This window comes from Ambystoma mexicanum, chromosome 12, assembly GCF_040938575.1.
Source record: "Ambystoma mexicanum isolate Mex_15411 chromosome 12, UKY_AmexF1_1, whole genome shotgun sequence".
Classification (NCBI taxonomy): domain Eukaryota; kingdom Metazoa; phylum Chordata; class Amphibia; order Caudata; family Ambystomatidae; genus Ambystoma; species Ambystoma mexicanum.
This window is the reverse complement of record NC_090936.1, coordinates 1,043,563,377-1,043,581,488: the sequence shown is the minus strand read 5'-3', so window position 1 is coordinate 1,043,581,488 and position 18,112 is coordinate 1,043,563,377. Positions and strand designations below refer to the sequence as shown.

At 45.4% G+C, this 18,112-nt stretch overlaps 1 protein-coding gene across 1 annotated transcript in view; it reads left to right on the top strand.

Annotated features, from left to right (window-relative positions):
* Positions 1–18,112, top strand: part of LOC138514709 (NLR family CARD domain-containing protein 3-like) — a 526,974-nt gene that overhangs the window by 306,989 nt on the left and 201,873 nt on the right. The window contains exon 3 of the mRNA XM_069630113.1: positions 10,642–10,809. Coding sequence (XP_069486214.1) covers positions 10,642–10,809 — 168 coding nt within the window. The remainder of the gene's footprint in view (positions 1–10,641; positions 10,810–18,112) is intronic.

The following is an 18,112-nucleotide window of genomic DNA, read 5'->3' as shown; positions in this document are numbered from 1 at the left end:
GCAGGCATCATAAATTGACTCCAACATAACAAGATTCCTCCATCCTTCATAAGTGTTCACTTTGTAACCCTTAACCCAACCATCCACGTTTTTCAAACATTCGCACACCCAGGTAGCCCAAGGGGTACCATCATGCTTTTCGAGGGTCCTAAACTGCTTAAGGTACTGAGAAGAGGTCTTTCCAAATCTAGCTATTAAAGCTAGCTTCACACACTCATAATACTGTGTATCCACCTCCCCCAACTCCATTACAGCATCACTTGCAACAGGGGGGAGCCTAGAGAAAAGCCAAGGAATCAACTGATTCCCTGAGATACCCTGAATCCCATGATTGTATTCAAACATTGCTAACCAATCCAAAACATCAAGTTTAGTCTCATACATACCAATCATTTCCTTTGGCATACAAGGTCTCTTAGGACTGGAAGACCTAGAAGATCCTGGGAGAGAAGCATATTCTACAAACAATTTCTTCATCTCTAAAGCATGAGCCATCTCCATTTCTCTGAGCCTTAATTCTTGATGTGTCATGGCAGTTTGTGCATCAATACGTTTCACTTCCAACTCAAGTCTCATTTTAACAAGTGCAATAAATTCAGGAGTGAGTGTGTAACCTATTGGGGTTCCTGTGGACAAATGTTGTGGTTTCTGAGCAGGCAAGTGAGTTGTAGGGCCTCCTAACAAAGACGCAACTACTTCTTCTAATCCAACACTCTCAGAATCAGAAACATCATTATCCACATTTGCTGGTGGGGTAGGTCCTTCTGACCCACTCTCCAGACTTTATTTTCCCAATAATTTAGCAACCAGTTCAGATTATTTTCCTTTACCAGAGAGGCTCTGTTCGCTACACATGGTTCTCAAAACCTCAGCAGTGTAGTTTAGGAGGCTCTCCCCACTGTAGTTTTCAATATTAGACATGATTTTTCAGTTAATAGATTTCTGTGGTGTTTAGCCTTGTGGTTAGTTGACCCAAGGTAATAGCAATACTCTAAGTGTAATCTCTATGCTTAAAAATCCCACCGGTGTAAACCAGTGTTAGGCAGAATCCTCTGCAGTACCCTTAGGGAACACTACAGACAATTAAGTCTACAAGTGGTAGTACAATGTCACCTTTGGTACAAGCCTGTACTACGCAGGTATAGTGGTAGCAGTAGCAGTGCAGCCAGACTTATCTCAAGAGCAAATGAGCAGTAACAGGGATTACACAAAGGACTACAATTACTGTGACTCAAACAAACACTGATTCAAGGTTTCTGGTTAAAAAAAATATAAGTACATTTATTTTTAAACCATCTGTTCACAAAACACTTCACTTCTATTAAACAAAGCCACACTCTAAATATACTACAGGTCAATTCAAGGTAAGTACATTGGAATTTGACAGACCGGTGTTGTGAAAAAAAAGATGTTACCGGGGTTTAAGCAGCGCTCACCTTTTGACAGTAATGACAGTTCGGTCTTACGAAAGAAAAGCGCACCCGTGGGAAAAATTGTAACCGTAATCAAAACCGTAATCAAAACACATTTAGCACATTGCATAAAAACCAAAGAATAGGGGATAAAAATCATAGACAATACTTTTGTCAAGGCACTCAAATCAGAAGACGTGTTCTAAGAGACAGATAAAGTCAATAGGCCTGCGCTAGTGTCAAATTGAGCCGGGCTCTGTTGGCGAAGATCATACGATTAGAACAGTTCGAGATTAACGTTGCTAGGAGTACTTGGATATTGTCAAAGCAAAGCAAAAGTTATAAGAGGGAAGGAAGAAAGGACAAGCCTTTTGCAAGAAAAAGGGGGTTCACCACGATTCCTCAAGTTCGGACGTCGAGAACGACCAAAGGACACATTACCTTATTCGAATGAAGAAAGCTGGTGCAACGGCAGTTGTTCCTGGTAGTTCCTGCAGACTCACGGTTCCTGAAGCTTCAGTCGTGGGGACAAGAAGGAGGACGTCTGGAGCGATCTTCACTACCCAGGGATGAGGCCAGCAGCAGTAAAGCAACAGTGAATAAAAGGTGTGCTCCTTTAAAACAGGAGAGGGCTCTTCTGATGGCTATCCTGACCACTACAGCTTCGTGCAGCGATTTCGACCCAGGAGAGGATTCTCTGGCTGTAGAAAGGTGAGCTGGTTGGTCCCACCAGGCTCAAGGGAAGAAGACTCCGGACTAGATCTTCTCTGTCATTGAAGGGTAGATAGCTCAGGACTGCAGCAGGGCTTTACCGGGACTCGGGAGTTGCAGCAGCAGTCTTCTTCTCCGCTTCTCTTCAGTTCTTGTAGTTCCAGTGGCGACTCTGACTTCCAGCCCGAGAGTCCTGCCTTTTATGCCAAAATCCTCCATTCACACAGCCTGGCTGTCAATCACACAGCGGGGGGGTTGTCCAGCCCGGACCACCACCTCAGCCAATGGACACAAAGAGCGACTTGGGTCTCCAAGAAGACCCTGTGCAGGGAGTTACTAAACCCTTCCCTCACATTCAGCCCACCTAGACACCCAGACGCCAAAGGAGGGCTTCTTCGCAAAACTGGTTTGCCGCACAAAGTAAAACACAAGAAGGATGTTAACAGAAAGAAATGGCGAATAAACTCGACCGGAGCCAAAATAAAATATATTTGGTCAAGCTGGTTTATGAGGCTAACACAATAGCCTTAAAACAGTACCACGTTTATACTATAATCGCGGTAGAAAAGTTAGGGTAGATACCACTGCCACCAGCCAAGTCTTAGTGTTAAGGGAGTGAAACAATGCTCCAGGAGGTGCAGACAAAAAGGGATCAGAGTTAACCCTTTTCAATACTCCATGTAAAATGTGGTGTACTGGGTCTGTAGGTTAAATGACTACATAAAGTAAATGGCAACTTTACCTGATTCTGGGGGACAGTAGTCAGCCCCAGAAAAAGGGAGTCAGTGTGAAGTCTTAGAGACAACCCTGTGTCACTGCACTGAAGGTGCGGCGTAACACACACAAAACGTTGGGCTCATGGAGTGGTGTGGCTCCAGAGCCCAAGGTCACACAAAAGTAGAAATACACATGGCAAAACACATGTAAGAGTGGGAAATAAGGTTCACATTCTTACCAGGTGGAAACAAATAAACCTCAGAAATCCAGCAAAGCTGCTGAGTGACTCACTAGGTAAGGGATTAGCCATATAGAAAAATTCTCCTTAACAGTCATCCTCCGTCTGAGGCCTAGCGCATAGTCCCCCACTTGCTTGGCATGACCTGGAGGGGTGGCTTCCAAACCTTCTCTGATCAAGGCAAGGGCCCCCTCACGGGATGTACGAAGAGCAAATCAAAGGGGCTGAAACCAAAACCCTCTTGAGGTACTTCTCTGTAAGCGAACAGCAAGCATAGCAGGAGGAGATCTCATTTCCTCCTTAGGGGCTTTTCCAAAGCACCCAGCATGCCGTTGAGAGTTTTATTAAATCTCTCAACCAGACCATTGGTCTGGGGGTGGTAAGAGGGTGAGAACTTGTAGGTTACTCCACACTCTTTCCACATCGTTTTCATTTAACTCGACATGAAGTTGGATCCTCTGATACAGACTACCTCTTTAGGGAATCCAATTATGGTAAAAATGGCCAGTAGCGCCCTGGCAACCACCTTGGCAGTAACAGTCCGAAGAGGTATAGCCTAGGGGTACCTGGTGGCATGATCTACCAAGACCAGGATGAACAATGTCGGTGTCCACCCTCTCAAATGGTGTGCCCACCACTGGCAATGGCTGCAGCGGGGAAACGACACTGCCTCCAGTCTTGCCAGACAATTGACAAGTGGGACAATTCTTGCAGTGGGACTCCACTTTTACTCCCATCCAGGGCCAGTAGAAATGGGCCGAGAGTCTCTGCTTAGTCTTCTTGGTACCAAGATGACCAGCCAAGTGCGCCTCATGTGCCAACTGCAGTAGGAAGGCCCTGTAAACCTGGGGTACCACCAACCTCTTGAGGGCACCAGGTTGAGGCTTAGTGGGCTCACTACAAAGGAGTTCAACCTCCCAATAAATCCAGAAGTTCCTCCTCAGACCCTCGAGAGACTCTCTCTGTCCCTTATAGAAGTCACCTCTAGAGGGCCCCCCTTCAGCCAGCAGGCATTGAAGGTCGGGGGGGTTCTCTGGGTTGAGCACCTCTCCTGCAGGAGGGTCTTCTGGTTCTTCTCCCTCATGAGTTGAGTTCGGGTTTACCACTGGACCCAGCCCGCCCGGAGCATGAATCCAGTGGGTGTTGCAGAAGCAGCCAAAAGAGAAGGAGCCCACTTCGCCGAGTTGACCTTCTTACTCTTCCTTCTTCGTGCCTTGGGTCTCCCCTTCGGCTTGGGTACCGGACTCTCAACCGTACCCGGCATGACATGTGATCGGGTGACTGCCGCAGCAGACCTGTGTAGACCATCCGCGATCATCCCCATTTCCACCAAATCATTGCCTAGCAAAATGTTAGCAGGTACATTGTCCTGAACCAGAACAGGAAGCTTTGCTGTCTTGTCTCCAATCGTAATGGTGACTAAGGCTGCAGGCAATAATTTGGGAGGCCCACCAGCTAACCTGGTAGTTTTCAGAGGTGCACCTACATAGTCCTCTGGCATGAGCAGGGTCCTGCCCACCACTGTCATGCTTTCCCCAGTTTCTCTCAAACCAGTAGAAGGCTGGCCATTCAAGGGGTGTCATGATTCCTGCCCCTCATGTCCCCAGTCCTCCAAGATATCAGGCTGGAGCCAGGCCACAATCAACTACATGGCCCTCAAGGGCCTCTCCATCCCTCCAAAGACCCACTTGGAGTCAGACTTGGCGCTTGTGGCACCAGACTCACTCACTCCCATAGGATAACATTGGGGATTGGACTTGTAGTGCATTGATGGGGACAAGATGGATGCCCCCACATATTTTGGTTCCCAGAACTGCATGTGCGGTCTAGTATTTTGGGTGTGGTTCAGCCCAGAGACACCTGGGATATCCAGAGACTATTTAAAGCCACACCCAGGCTGAGAAACATGCTTTGCGTTTTCTGCACCTGCAGCGTCTCCAGTAGGCCTGCATCTTTCTTCTGCGCTCAGCTTCTGCAAGAACAAGAACACCGTTAGGAACAGCCTTACCTTGCAGCGCTTCTGCCCATAATTCATCGCTACTTCTGTTCTGCGGGCATCTTCGGCGGTGTCATTCCCATCCCGGCACGCCGCTTCCCAAGGAAAAGGGAAAAGAACTGCAAATCTTCGCTTATTTTTAAATACTGTATGAGCTTCAAACGCTTACCTGAATCCCAGCCGCTCTGGGGGAACTCTGTCTCCGGAACTTCTCAACCATCTGCAAGAGGGAAAAGACACTCCAGGTTAGCGTGGAAACATATAGAGGCACTGCATACTGCGTTTACCCACCGCATTTGTTCTTCATAACCGGCATCCACGCTAAAAACGTTGCGGCACCTAAAAGACACAGAAAAAGAACTCAGTTCAATGCAAATACGAAAGGGGTGCATCGCGCATCACGCTCTCACTCACCTTCAGCGCTACTCATCTCAGCAGCACGCCGCCATCCCCAGACGCCGGCCATCATCTAAGGAAGGAAAGGAACGGAGTTAGAGAACTGTTCAAAAGACTCATTATACTTACCTGTCGGATTCTTGCCAGTGAAGTAACTAGTCAGCAATGAGCCCGCATCAATCAACGCGCCCCTGCGCTTAAAGCAGGACAGAGAGCACACTATCCAAGAAAACAAGGTGAGCTGTGGATCAAAGGGAAGGGTTGGACGCCGGGGAAAAGGTGTTCAAGCACACAGAGACAATAGGGAGTTAAACTCTACCAATCCTGTGTTTCAGGCCCAGTCTCCAGTCGAAAAGCCTCCAGGGAAGGGTGTGAGGTTGTAAGAGGTCAGAACAGGCTGAGTGACGTCCCCGTGGATACCAGGTGAGCGTTACAAGGGGACACTGCTAAAAAACCTACAGCTGTTCTGTGGGATTGTAGCCAGTACTTCTGCGTACTGGTCCCAGGCCCCAAGCGACACTAGGGAAATCTCTACAGGAGCACCGGATGTGATTCCTGTAGAGGACTGGGAGGACAGTGGCCTCCTCCTCAGATATGGGGGAAGGGTGGGTCAGGCCGACAGCCTGGACTGCAAGTGCCTTACCTTTACACTTAGGGTCACTCTTCTTGTGGTCCAGAACCCCACAGCTCAACAAGTGCCGGGAATGCAGGGTACAGTACTGGAGCCACTAGAAGGCTTCCTTGCAGCAGGCGGATCACTACTCTTACTCCCAGCCACATAGGACTTATCCTCACTAGATTTTTGGGTCTTAGGAGAGGAAGGTTTTGGTTTACTCGACTGTGACTGCTTTTGGGACTCCTCAGACTTCTGAGAGGCCCCCTTTTCTTTATCCTTGTCCTTCCCACTGGGTTCCTTAGGGGACACCCTGTGGGAGACCCACTGGTCAACCAGCGTGGCCAGTTTAAAGGGATCTAAAATGTTCTGGTCAGCAACATACTGACGCAGCTCTGGTGAACAGGCTTCCATCAATCCACCCCATCATGTTCATGTGCGCAGCACTCACCCAGTCAATCCAAGACACATTCTCTTGTTTCTTAAATTCCCTGAACCTTTTAAGGTATTGGGTCGGTGTCTTGCCAAACTTGCCAATCAAAGCAGATTTCATGCACTCATACTGACCCCTTTCTTCCACACTCAGTTTCAGAATATAGTCATAACCAGTCTGAGGCACTCTACTGAACAATTAGCCCAATCTCTTTTATCAACATCATGGATTCCACAAGTCATTTCAAATGCTTCAATCCATTGGAGGATATCTGAACCCTCCGCATACACACCAACCAAATCTTTCATAAACTTGGTGGCAGGGGACCTGACACTCAACTGGTTTCGCTGAGGTCTCCACTCTAGCTTTCTATAGCTGGATTTTCTGATGCTCAGTGTCCCTATCTTTGAGTATCACTTGCTGTGCCAACTCCTCTTTCTTCAACTCTGCTTCTGTTTTCAACTTTTTGTATTGAAAGGCTAACTGTTCTCGTTGTATCTCCAATTTTAAAAGTTCAATCTTCAGGGCTTACCCCTCAAGAGCAGTGCGGGGTTTAGAAATAGGGGCAGCAGGAGAGGTGGCAATCCCAGACATAGGTTCAGTAACAACCCCAGGGGTGTTGTCCTCATTGATTGCATCCCCCATCATCAAGAGTTTCATAATCAGTCTGGTAGTCCACCAGGGCAGCTATCAGCTCAGGATAAGAGCGGATCCCTCGAAGTGAAACGGGGGACAAACAAGGGCACACTATAAACAATATAAGTGTTGGATTTTTTTCTCTCAACTTTCACAAAATAGGCTATTTGTTTCTTCAAAAGAGGATTTTATAGTAAAATTACAAATCAATAGGAATTCAAATTCACTTCCAAATAACAAAATTGTTCATATACATCAAAAAGGCATTTTTTCATTACATACAGACATTCAAAACAATATACATTCCTTGGGTATTGACCATCCATATATCTCGATAGGGATTGTTTTTGATTGTATTGATGTGTCACCTATATGCTACTACACGTTTCGGGCTCTCGCGCCCTTCTTCAGGTAAAGTTATTGGGTTTAATTCTATTCTGTGAATATAAATCAAAGTAATACTGTTTAAATACAGTAACTATGAGTTCATATTCCTTCTTCATACTAATTAGAGGATAAATAGGCACTAGTGCACTAACCTTAGAAGAACGAGTGGGCCAACTACGGTGGTCTTTCAATCTGTCAATAATGTTCACATACTAATTCTGTGGGTAAAAGCACTGCGTTACTTATGCTACTGATGTTTATAAATATGTGGTCACCAGCGGGACAAGTCGCTAACAAATCGCTGTGTCCCACTAGTGGACCACTTCATTCAATCAAGAAGTATCACATTTCATTTATCATAAAGACTCACCAAGGTTTTTTTTTGCTCTGTGCAGGGTCTGATTTCTGTTCCAATGATGTGTGGACTATGCCATACACAAGTGAAGTCAATGAATTTCCAGTGACTGCAAGAGGATGTTCTATATTAGACAATTTGTGTTGTTATAATGTGTACTATGCTTTTCTGTTTCTAATATACGTGGAAAATCATAGACTGTTCATACCTCACTTTAGGAGATGACTCAGTCATTCACTTCTTCTAGGTTGCACCGCCTATCTTAATTATAGAATGTCATTCTCTAAAATTGAATTTTTAACTACAGAGCGGAAACATTAGCCTTTTCTCAAGAAGAAGCTGCCAGAATATTGAAATTAATTAAAAATACGGATAAGATCTTTGCTCTACTGCCAAGACATAAGAACTAGTATAGTAAACCAACTTGAAAGATTAAATCGACGTGAAATAAGCCAGAAATTACATGCTACAACATTATCCCAATATTATAGAGCTCAACACATCCCACGTGGATTAAGGATAAACCTAGAACCTACACTCTGTAAAGAGAATCCAGAATGCATTAAGAGGTGGAGACTCATATTGAACAAATGTTAATTGGAGCTCATAATCATAATGATTGAAGAGTTATCAAAATCCCTTGCAACAATTGAAGTGGACTTAGAAACCACTAAGAAGGCACTATCATCACTAATAACGAAAGAAGAATTATCCCTATTACTGGAGGAGATCAATAATAAACTTGATGATTACAAGAAGGAGATTGTGCCTCATTATGACCCAGGCGCTAAGTGTTTAACGGCGCCGTAAAAGGCGCGGCGCCGTTAAACACCTAGCGCCTAATTACGAAGTCCCTTTGCAGGACCTGACCTTAACGGCTGGTTTTACCAGCCGTTAAAGTAGGGACCCACAAAGGGACCTTGGTGCTAATTACGGTGCCACAATTTGCGCTACCATAATTAGCGCCTTCCCCATTCCCATTGAGCCCTATGGGGCAAAAATGGGAATGGGGAAGGGCCATGGCGGCATGGGGAATTACCACCCCACCAACCTCGGGATGGGGTGGCAATTCCCCATTCCGCCATGGCGGACTCCGCATGGACCATGGTGCTAATAGCACCATTGTTTAGCGCCGGAGTCCTAATGAGGCCCATTGAGTCTAAAAAAATAAGAAAATTCCGAAGGGAAACTATCAAAGGGAGAGAGACAACCATACAACAAGAACAAAGGTACTCTAAATCAAACACCATCTTCATCAGAAGATTTGAGTGGAGAAGTCGATAACCCAGAAGAAATGAACAAGAAACCACCAGAGACCCGAAAAATACCAGTCAGTTTCCAAGTACCTCAAAACCATCGTCGAGTGCACCACTCACGACTTACTCTTTTTTAGACTGCGTCAGGTCAGAAGAGGCCAAAAGAAAAAATCCAACGAGAAAAGTAAACGTACCAACAAGAAAGACTTAGTGGTAAATATCTCAAGTTACAAGTTGAGTAAATTTGAACGGTATAAACTACAAAAGGAGATCTCCTTTGTTACTCATCATAACAGTACTTTAATTAAAGAGAAGATAGATTTCTTTAAACTAACTCGGAAAATTAAACTAAAACTCTTCTTTTACTCCATTGAAATAACAGAAAGTAGACAAACGGAATACTTGAAGATGAAACCAAAGAGTACCCACGGGTTCAAAACTGTTCTTGAAGCATTCCAGAAATCAGTCCTAAAGGATTTACAGATAGGTATTTGCCAAGCTATGCAATATATGTCCAGGTATTCACACCATTTTCCATTTGTTGTACTCGTATGGCCAGCTAGTAAAATGATACTGTTACCAGGCAAGTGACTATCACATACTAAACAAAAGCCCACACTGTTGGATTTGGCAATGCTTGTCTTTGATGGGAGGGGAAGTTTTTCTTTTTCCATGATACAGTAGTACACATTTTATAATGAAGCTCGTCTTTCTGCTTACTGCGTTTGTATAGTCATAAGTGGCATGTTGAGTGATATGCACTATACATGCACCGTTAAATGACTACATGCATAACTATGCATTTTCATCATACATGTATCATACATGCACTGTAAATATGCTTCCCATGTATCCCCACTTGTGTGCCACCATGGGTGAAGGCATATTCAAGAAAAAGATTACTTACGTTGGGTGTATGAAAATAGAAGTTGCCATGGTTGCATGGAATAGTTTTAAAAATACGCTCTAGTTTTAGAGCGTAACCCAGCTAAGGTATAAAAGATGTTATTTGAAAGTGACTGGATCGAAAACAGAAAAAGACTGCTCCCTTACAAGGTGTTGGAGCATTTCTCTCTGGATGTTAAACCCTTTAATTCTACTCAGAAATGTATCTTAAAACATGCCTCTACAACGCTCAGAAACAAATGCTGTTTTAGGTGGTTGGTCTTCCATGTCGTCTGAAGATCGTCTGTGTCGTTGCTGTAGACTTACTTGTGAAACCTTGAAACACTTAATTGTTGAGTGCTTTCAGGCTTTATTTTATCACTCGCTGTTTGTTCACTTGGGAAATGCTCTGGTCGAACTTGTTAGTAAACCCTAATGATCGTCTGCTAATTACTTTGATGAATTTTCTAAAGTTGCTTCTTCCTTTGTTCGATATTTTTTGTTTTAAGATGGTTTTATGAACTGTGTTGATGTTGTGTGATTTTGTATGATGACCATTATGTTTTAGTGTATTTACTGTTTTATGTGTTTTTGTATATCTTGCAGTCTGGGGACCAATGCTCTGGGGAACGAAGGCGCCGTGCAGGTATTCAGAGGTCTTGGAAAGAACAAAAGACTGATAACACTTTCGCTGAATGACAACAACATCAGTACATTGGACAAAAAAAACACAGCTCTCAGCTTGAAGAGTAACCAGACACTCCAGGAGCTTCGGTAGGTGCTCTTTTGTGTTTACAATGCACGGTACCTTCAAGGCGCATATATGCATTATCACTTGACTGTAGGGACGGAGTAACACTTTATTGTTTGTATCGTCATAACATAGCACCCCCAAACGGGATATCCATGTTCTTTTACGGATTGCATATTTTTCTGCATATTTTTCTACCACCAACCAGTTCATGCCAACACCTCCGCCAGTGCCCCTCACCCTCGAATGACATAGGATTGTAAAGGGCGCATCTGTGGGCAGAGCCAGCTTCAGAGAGGGCTGCACCATACTTATGGCTAGTCAGTAAGGCATGGAAAACAGCACCTGGACGAGTAGCTGCCTGCTTTTGATACAATCGCAAGTAGAAAGATACTAGTATGTATGAAAGCAATGTCGTGGGGATGATACAGCCTCATTTGATAGTGATACGTGCATCATTGAATAGCCCATTTAGCGCCTTCCCCAGACCAGAAACATGGTCAGTTTTCCTGGCTCGGCAGATAAATCTCAGAGTTGCATTTCAGGCTAAACGGCGGTTATAACAGCAAACATGAGAGACCTACACAGAGGCTTTTTACAGTGATACAACTCCGTGTTGGGCAAAAGCAACTACTACCCAGACAGTGCTGCTTATAGGATTGCAGGACAGCTCGAAATATTGATGCCAGGAGTTGAATTAAAAAATAAAAGTTTGATGGGACCAATGTGGAGCTGTCGCTCGTTTCCCTCCTGGCAAATCTACAATCTGAACTGCCATTTGACCATGTTCGACGCCAAGTCAAACAACAAAAAGCATCACTACGGCAACCCAAAAAGCTGTAACAAAGACATGTTTACTCTTTTTGCACCTGGTGCCATAAGAAAGTTGGGCACTTCTTCCCCAACAAAGTGTGGGCCTGAACCCTCTCTTGCAGATGTCATTAATGAAATCGCACCTCTCAACTCTTTCGTGTCCAAAAACAATGAGCGTTTCTTTTTTAATTAATTTTTATGCGCTTCCAAAAGCATCCGTCAATTGTAATGGAAGGGGGCATAAGTACACCTCAAGACTTCTCTAATCCAACTCGTAATGCCATCTCTTTTAAATATTCCTGCATTTTCCTCAATAAGAGCTGTACACTATTCTGCAGCGCTAATATCCTAGGATATCCCTCCCTGAAGGACAAAACCTCCATGAACTGTATAACAGTTGACGTTTTTATGTTGATCACAAACCTAACATCAAACCACCTTCACGCATAATCCACCAATGCAATCGTAAACCTATTTTCTAGACCCAACCCCCTCATACGACCCAGGGAATCAGTTACAAACTTCTCCCACATCTGATCTGATAATTCCATGGGAGTTATGTCCTGAATCTGCCTCCTCATTGACTTATTACTCAGCGCTCATGGCACACACTCCCTCCTCCACCATCACGTCCCTACCATGCCACCAGAACTTGGATCTTAATCTTCTCTTGGTTTGGCATTTACCCATGTGTCGTTGTGTGCTTGTTGCACCCAAAAACACTGGAATTCTACCAGTGATATCATTCGTTAACCTCACAATATCACAAAATTTCACCTGCTTCACCTGTCTCTTGCCGATGACCTGGCTGCCTCACGTGTCCACCCTTGGCTTATATATGTTATGACTATCTGCGTTTATTCATCATTCATCACTGCCATGATCCACCCAGACCTTTCTATGATGGCAGACACCATGACCTCCACTTAAGCCACCCACTCTCCATTCACTGTATCTGTCCCTCCCACATCACTATCTGGTGATCTGGATAAACAGACACTATTGAATAGGCTGCTGGTCACATGACCAGGACCTGCACTCTTCTGCTCCTCCCACCACTAGTTTTTGCGCCTTCCAGGCCTCTACTTAAGAACTCTAGGCCAGCTCCAGGCAGACAAAATTGAGTACGCTGCTGCCAATCAGCTGCTCCGCCCACCATCAGTTTCCATGCCTTCCGGGCTGCTACTTAGGACTATAGGCCAGCTCCAGGCAGACAGCATTGAGTAGGCTGTTGGTCACGTGACCAGGCCCTGCCACTCAGCTGATCCGCCCACCACCAGTTTTTGTCGCCTTGCAGACCTCTACTAAAGGGCTCTAAGCCAGCTCCAGGCAGACTGCATTGTATGGGCTGCTGGTCATGGGACCAAGCCGACCACTCAGCTGTTCTGCCCTCCACCTATTTCACAAGTCCTCCTTAGACGTCCTCATCACCGGCTTCCTCAACAAAGGACAGATCAAGACAAGGACCTCACCTCCTTCTGCATTTCACCTACAAATCAATTGCTACTACTACTTCTTACCAAAAGACATCACCATGTGTCTCCTCCCTCCACAGCCTAGGGTTCGAATGGGCCCTGGCAACTCTGCAAGCTACCCTAGCGAACCTCATCAATATCACCCTTATCCCCATCCAACACCCACAGACCATACGCACACACCCTCTCATGTTGATCAATGCTCGCTCATCAGTCACTCACGCTTTAAAGTTCACTCACTCATCTCATACAACAACCTTGATGCCCTGTTCATCAAAGAAGCATATTTTTGACGTCCTCCTACCTCAAGGCTACTTCACGCAACATATGGACTGGCCAGGAAGGACAGGAGGTGGAGTCGCAATCATCAACAGGAGCAGACTGCCATGCTCCATCATCCGCTTTCCTAGAACAAGCTAATTTCAGTCTCTCTCTTGCCGGTTCCCGTTATCACACAAGGAATCCATAACCGTCCACCTCATCTACAGACCACCTCACAGAAGTGACTCTTCCATTGCCAACATCTCCAGCTTACTCTCCTCTGCCAAATTATCACACTCTACTAATGTCTTTCGCAGAGATTTTAACGCCCCTGACTCACAGGCCACGAACCGCACTCAAAGCATACAAGACTAATCCATCTCTGAACAATTAGACTTTCCTGCCCCACATTTGGTGTTAAACAGTGAATGTTCAGATTACCTAATATTAACGTGAACGTTATGTTTGCTTCCATTCCTATCATATCTAACATGTTTTGTATTTGATAGAAAAAAACGTTCGCCTTGAAACACAGGAATTTTTCTACACCCGACGCGCAAGTCACGTGGCAGACAGCTGGGCTTATTAGTACACCCAGAGCGCCCTTGCGGGTAAGCCCTGAGGCAGAAGGGCTGGTGTTAAGCTGTTTTGCTGTGGCGGGGCTGCAAACCCTTTAATTGTGATTGAAGTGTGGGAAGCACCGGACTGTTGGAGTGCTGCGGGCTGAGAGCAGAGAAGGAATACAGAGCAGCAACCTTTCCCTGCAGCTGCCCACACAAACGCTATTTAAGGCGATTAGGTGAAAAGGACGCCTTCGCCTTGAAACACAGGAATTTTTCTACGCCCGACGCGCAAGTCACGTGGCAGACTGCTGGGCTTATTAGCACGCCCAGAGCGCCCTTGCGGAGTAAGCCCTGAGGCAGAAGGGCTGGTGTTAAGCTGTTTTGCTGTTCGGTGGCTTTGGCGCAGGGAGCTCAACCTCTGTTATGTCGGGGCTCCATTTTAGGAAACTACACGTCTATCCTGCATAGCTGTACATCGGCAGATCGGGAGAGGCAGCAGAGAGTGAGAATGCCATCAAAAACCTACTAGAGTCAAGATTCACCGAAAGACATCACAACAGTACGGAAAGCACTGTGCTACTGAATCCTAATTAGAGAGATCCCTGTACCCCTACGTCATTTACCCCTCCTCTTTGTCCATTTCCCAAAACAAAGATTAGCAATCAAAGCATTTCGGGAGAAGGAAATACAACAAAAAAAGGGGAAGGGAAAACAAGCCCATAATCAGACTGGGAAAGCTTAAACAACACATCCCTTGGGGAGGGATGGCAATTAGGAAATTTGGGAAGTAAACAGCCCTACTCCACCCAAATTTGTCAGAAAAAAGCAAAAATATAAACAAAAAGAAAATAAAGAGAAAGAACAGGAAAACCACAATCCGACATTTAAACAAACAAATCCGTTGGCAACACCAGCTCCCAAAATGAAACTAAGGAGCACAGTGCTTTCGGATGCAACAAAACTACCAGAGTGGGACGGCTCCTACTTCCACCACGGTAGGGTCACCTTCTGATAGGAGAGAGCAAGAACCCACAATGCCTAATCAGTATTCAGTGGAGGCACAAATGTATACCCCGTACTCAAGATCAGAAGAAGGGAGAACTGATAACGGAAACCAGGCAGAATGTAGGAATCACTGGAAAAAAGGGCTGGAGTACACAGTCACCACTAGAAACATTGAGAAAAGGAGAAGTAGAAGTTTGGATGAATTAGTGGAATATCCATCAAAGGACCTAACATACCAGAGAGAAGAAAATGATACACACCAGAGAGAAGAAAATGACATGAGGATAAAACCAAGTGAGAAACAACCGACAAAACAGGAAAACATTGAGAGCAAGATGGAAACTGAGAAGGATGAAGAAAGAGAAATCCTAGAGACAAGTAGAGGAAGTCTCTCAATGGAAAGTCAAAACAATGAATCCTCAGAAGAAGGAAGAGAAAAAAAGTAAGACACAACTCCACCTACAAGTGGGGCAACCTTGAGCGCTCTCAATTATGTCTTAAATTCTCTGGTGTCAGTCTTCGAACTATTGAAAGGGGCGGTCCAATCTCAAACAGGAATTGTCATGGAACTAACCAATGAAGTAGCAAGATGTGAAACATCAATGGTCTGTTATGCTCACCTGGCTCCCACGGGGGCGTCAGTCGGACCCGGACAGCTGCGGTCTCCACCCACGTGATGCGTAGTGCAGGATGACTGACTGGATCTGCCCTCCTAATCTTGTCTGCTTAACCCGTAGAAATATTCTCCTGCAAGTGGAGAGATGGATTTAGCCACCTGTGGATTCAAGTGATGGCACCCCCACAGTCCTCCCCAACTAATCACCTCCGAAATGCCCTCACAGCAATCTCACCTTATATTCTTGAAAGATGAGCTCTCCATCCTGTGTGGATTTGCAGGGGCGCGTCGATTCCAGTTACTTCACTGGTTTGAAGGCTCAGGAGAGTTCCGGAGAGTATTGACTCTGAGGTTCCTGGTGAGGACCAGTAAGTATTAAGTTCATAGAGTTCAATATGTCCGATGTTCACTCTTGTTCCCCCCTTTCTTTCTTGTCTTGAAGCTGGCTCATGAAAAGATGCTCTTGTGGCAGCTGGTGGCGCTCAGGTAAGAGTCTGTATTATCCGGCGCTGTCCGGTAAATGTTGCACGAGGAAAACGTGTTGTTTTGTCTCTCTTTACAGATGCGGCACGTGAAAATATGGAGAGTCACAAAAGGATGCCTCCGGTGGTAAATCAGGTAAGTCTATGGTGGTAAGAATTATATTTGTTGGTTCCCTCGGCTCACCTTGTGGTTTTCTTTTGTCTCCTAGGTGGCGAAGTTCGACGAAGAAATGATAGAGGCAGCGCCGACCCAAAGGATGATGTGAAGACTGGTGAGTATGGCGCGGCGCTGCAGCTGGAGGTGCGGCGCGTGCAGAAATGATTGTCTTTACAGGTCCGGAGACAAGATGGATCCAAAATCAGGTGTGGAATAGAAATAAGTTTGTTTTCTAACTTTGTCTCTTTCTTTCCTCTTTGTTTTAGGAGCTCCGGATTCGAGGCGGGCGTGGCAGAAGACTGGATGCAGGCTGCAGGCACGGTGAGTGTTACGCTGCTGGGTTGTTAAATACTGCAAGTTCCGGTGATGGGTGATTAGCGTAACGGTATGCCTGGCACCGAGAAAATAATGCCGCCAAGCCTTGAAGGCGGATTTGATGGCTAATAATTCTTTATCGGTAACCGCACAGTTTAACTCGGGTGCCGAGAACTTTCTGGACCAAAATGCTACTGGGTGAAGTTGACCGGTTTCAGGATCCTTCTGGGACAGGACAGCTGCAATGGCTAAACTGGATGCATCACTTTCAACTATGTATGGAAGTTTGGGGCGTGGATGCTTTAAGACAGGTGCAGACGTGAATTTCGCTTTCAGCTCTTGGAAGGCCTTTTCAGCTTCTTCGGTCCACAAGAAGCGTTTGTTTTTTCACAAAAGTGCTGTGATAGGGTGTACAACATGTGAGAAATCCGGAATGAATCTGCGGTAGAAATTAGCAAATACGAGCATGCTTTGTACCCCTTTAACTGAACTGGGTGATGGCCACTTGAGGATTGCGTCCACCTTTCGAGAATCCATTCGGACTCCTTTTGGAGTCAGGATAAATCCAAGGAATTCAACTTCCGTAGCATAAAAAACGCATTTTTCCAATTTTGCATATAACTTGTGCTGGCGTAGTTTCTCAAGGACTGCACGAACGTGCTTCACATGGTCTGATTCTGAAGAGGAGTACACTAGAATATCGTCTATGTATACAACAACACAGATGTCAATGAGTTCACGAAGGGCATCGTTCATAAAATACTGGAAGGCTGCTGGTGCATTGCATAACCCGAAGGGCATCACCTGGTATTCGAATAACCCGTACTTAGTGCGAAAAGCAGTCTTCCATTCATCGCCTTTCTTTACACGTACCAGATGATATGCCCCTCGGAGATCTAATTTAGTGTAGATGCAAGCGTCCTTTACTTGGTCTAGTAATTCGGGGATCAGAGGCAATGGGTATCGGTTCTTAACCGTGATCTGATTTAATGTGCGGTAGTCTATGCACATTCTGAGGTCACCTTCCTTTTTAGGCACGAAGAACAAAGCTGAAGATGCAGGGGACTTGGATGGACGAATGAAGCCATTAGCAAGGTATTGGTCCAAGTATTGTCGTAGGTGAAGGTTTTCAGGTTCCGTAAGGGCGTAGATCCTACTACATGGAGGTTGTGCACCGGGTATGAGATCGATTTGAAATCCGTATGATCTGTGAGGTGGTAGGGTGTTTGCTTGTTCCGTTTGGAAAACATCCTGGAATTCTTGATATTCCTGAGGTAACTGCACGACTGGAGTAGCGACTGTGGCCAGGCCTTGGTTCAAGGTTTTTTTTGGGTAACCAGTATGTGCACAATCGGGGAAGGTTATTCTCTTCTCTCGCCAATCAATGCAAGGATTATGTGTTTCCAACCAAGGTATCCCCAGTATTATTTGGAACTGCGGGGCTTTGATTAAATCAAACACAATAGTCTCTCGATGCCCATCCTGACCCAATAGTGTCATCTCTGCGGTGGAATGAGTTACAGGCCCAGAGGCAATCTCAGTTCCATCGACTGTGGTGATGACATCCGAAGTGGTCTTTTTGCAGAGAGATAGATTCATCCTAGAAGCCAACTCATGGTGCACATAGATTCCTATGGCC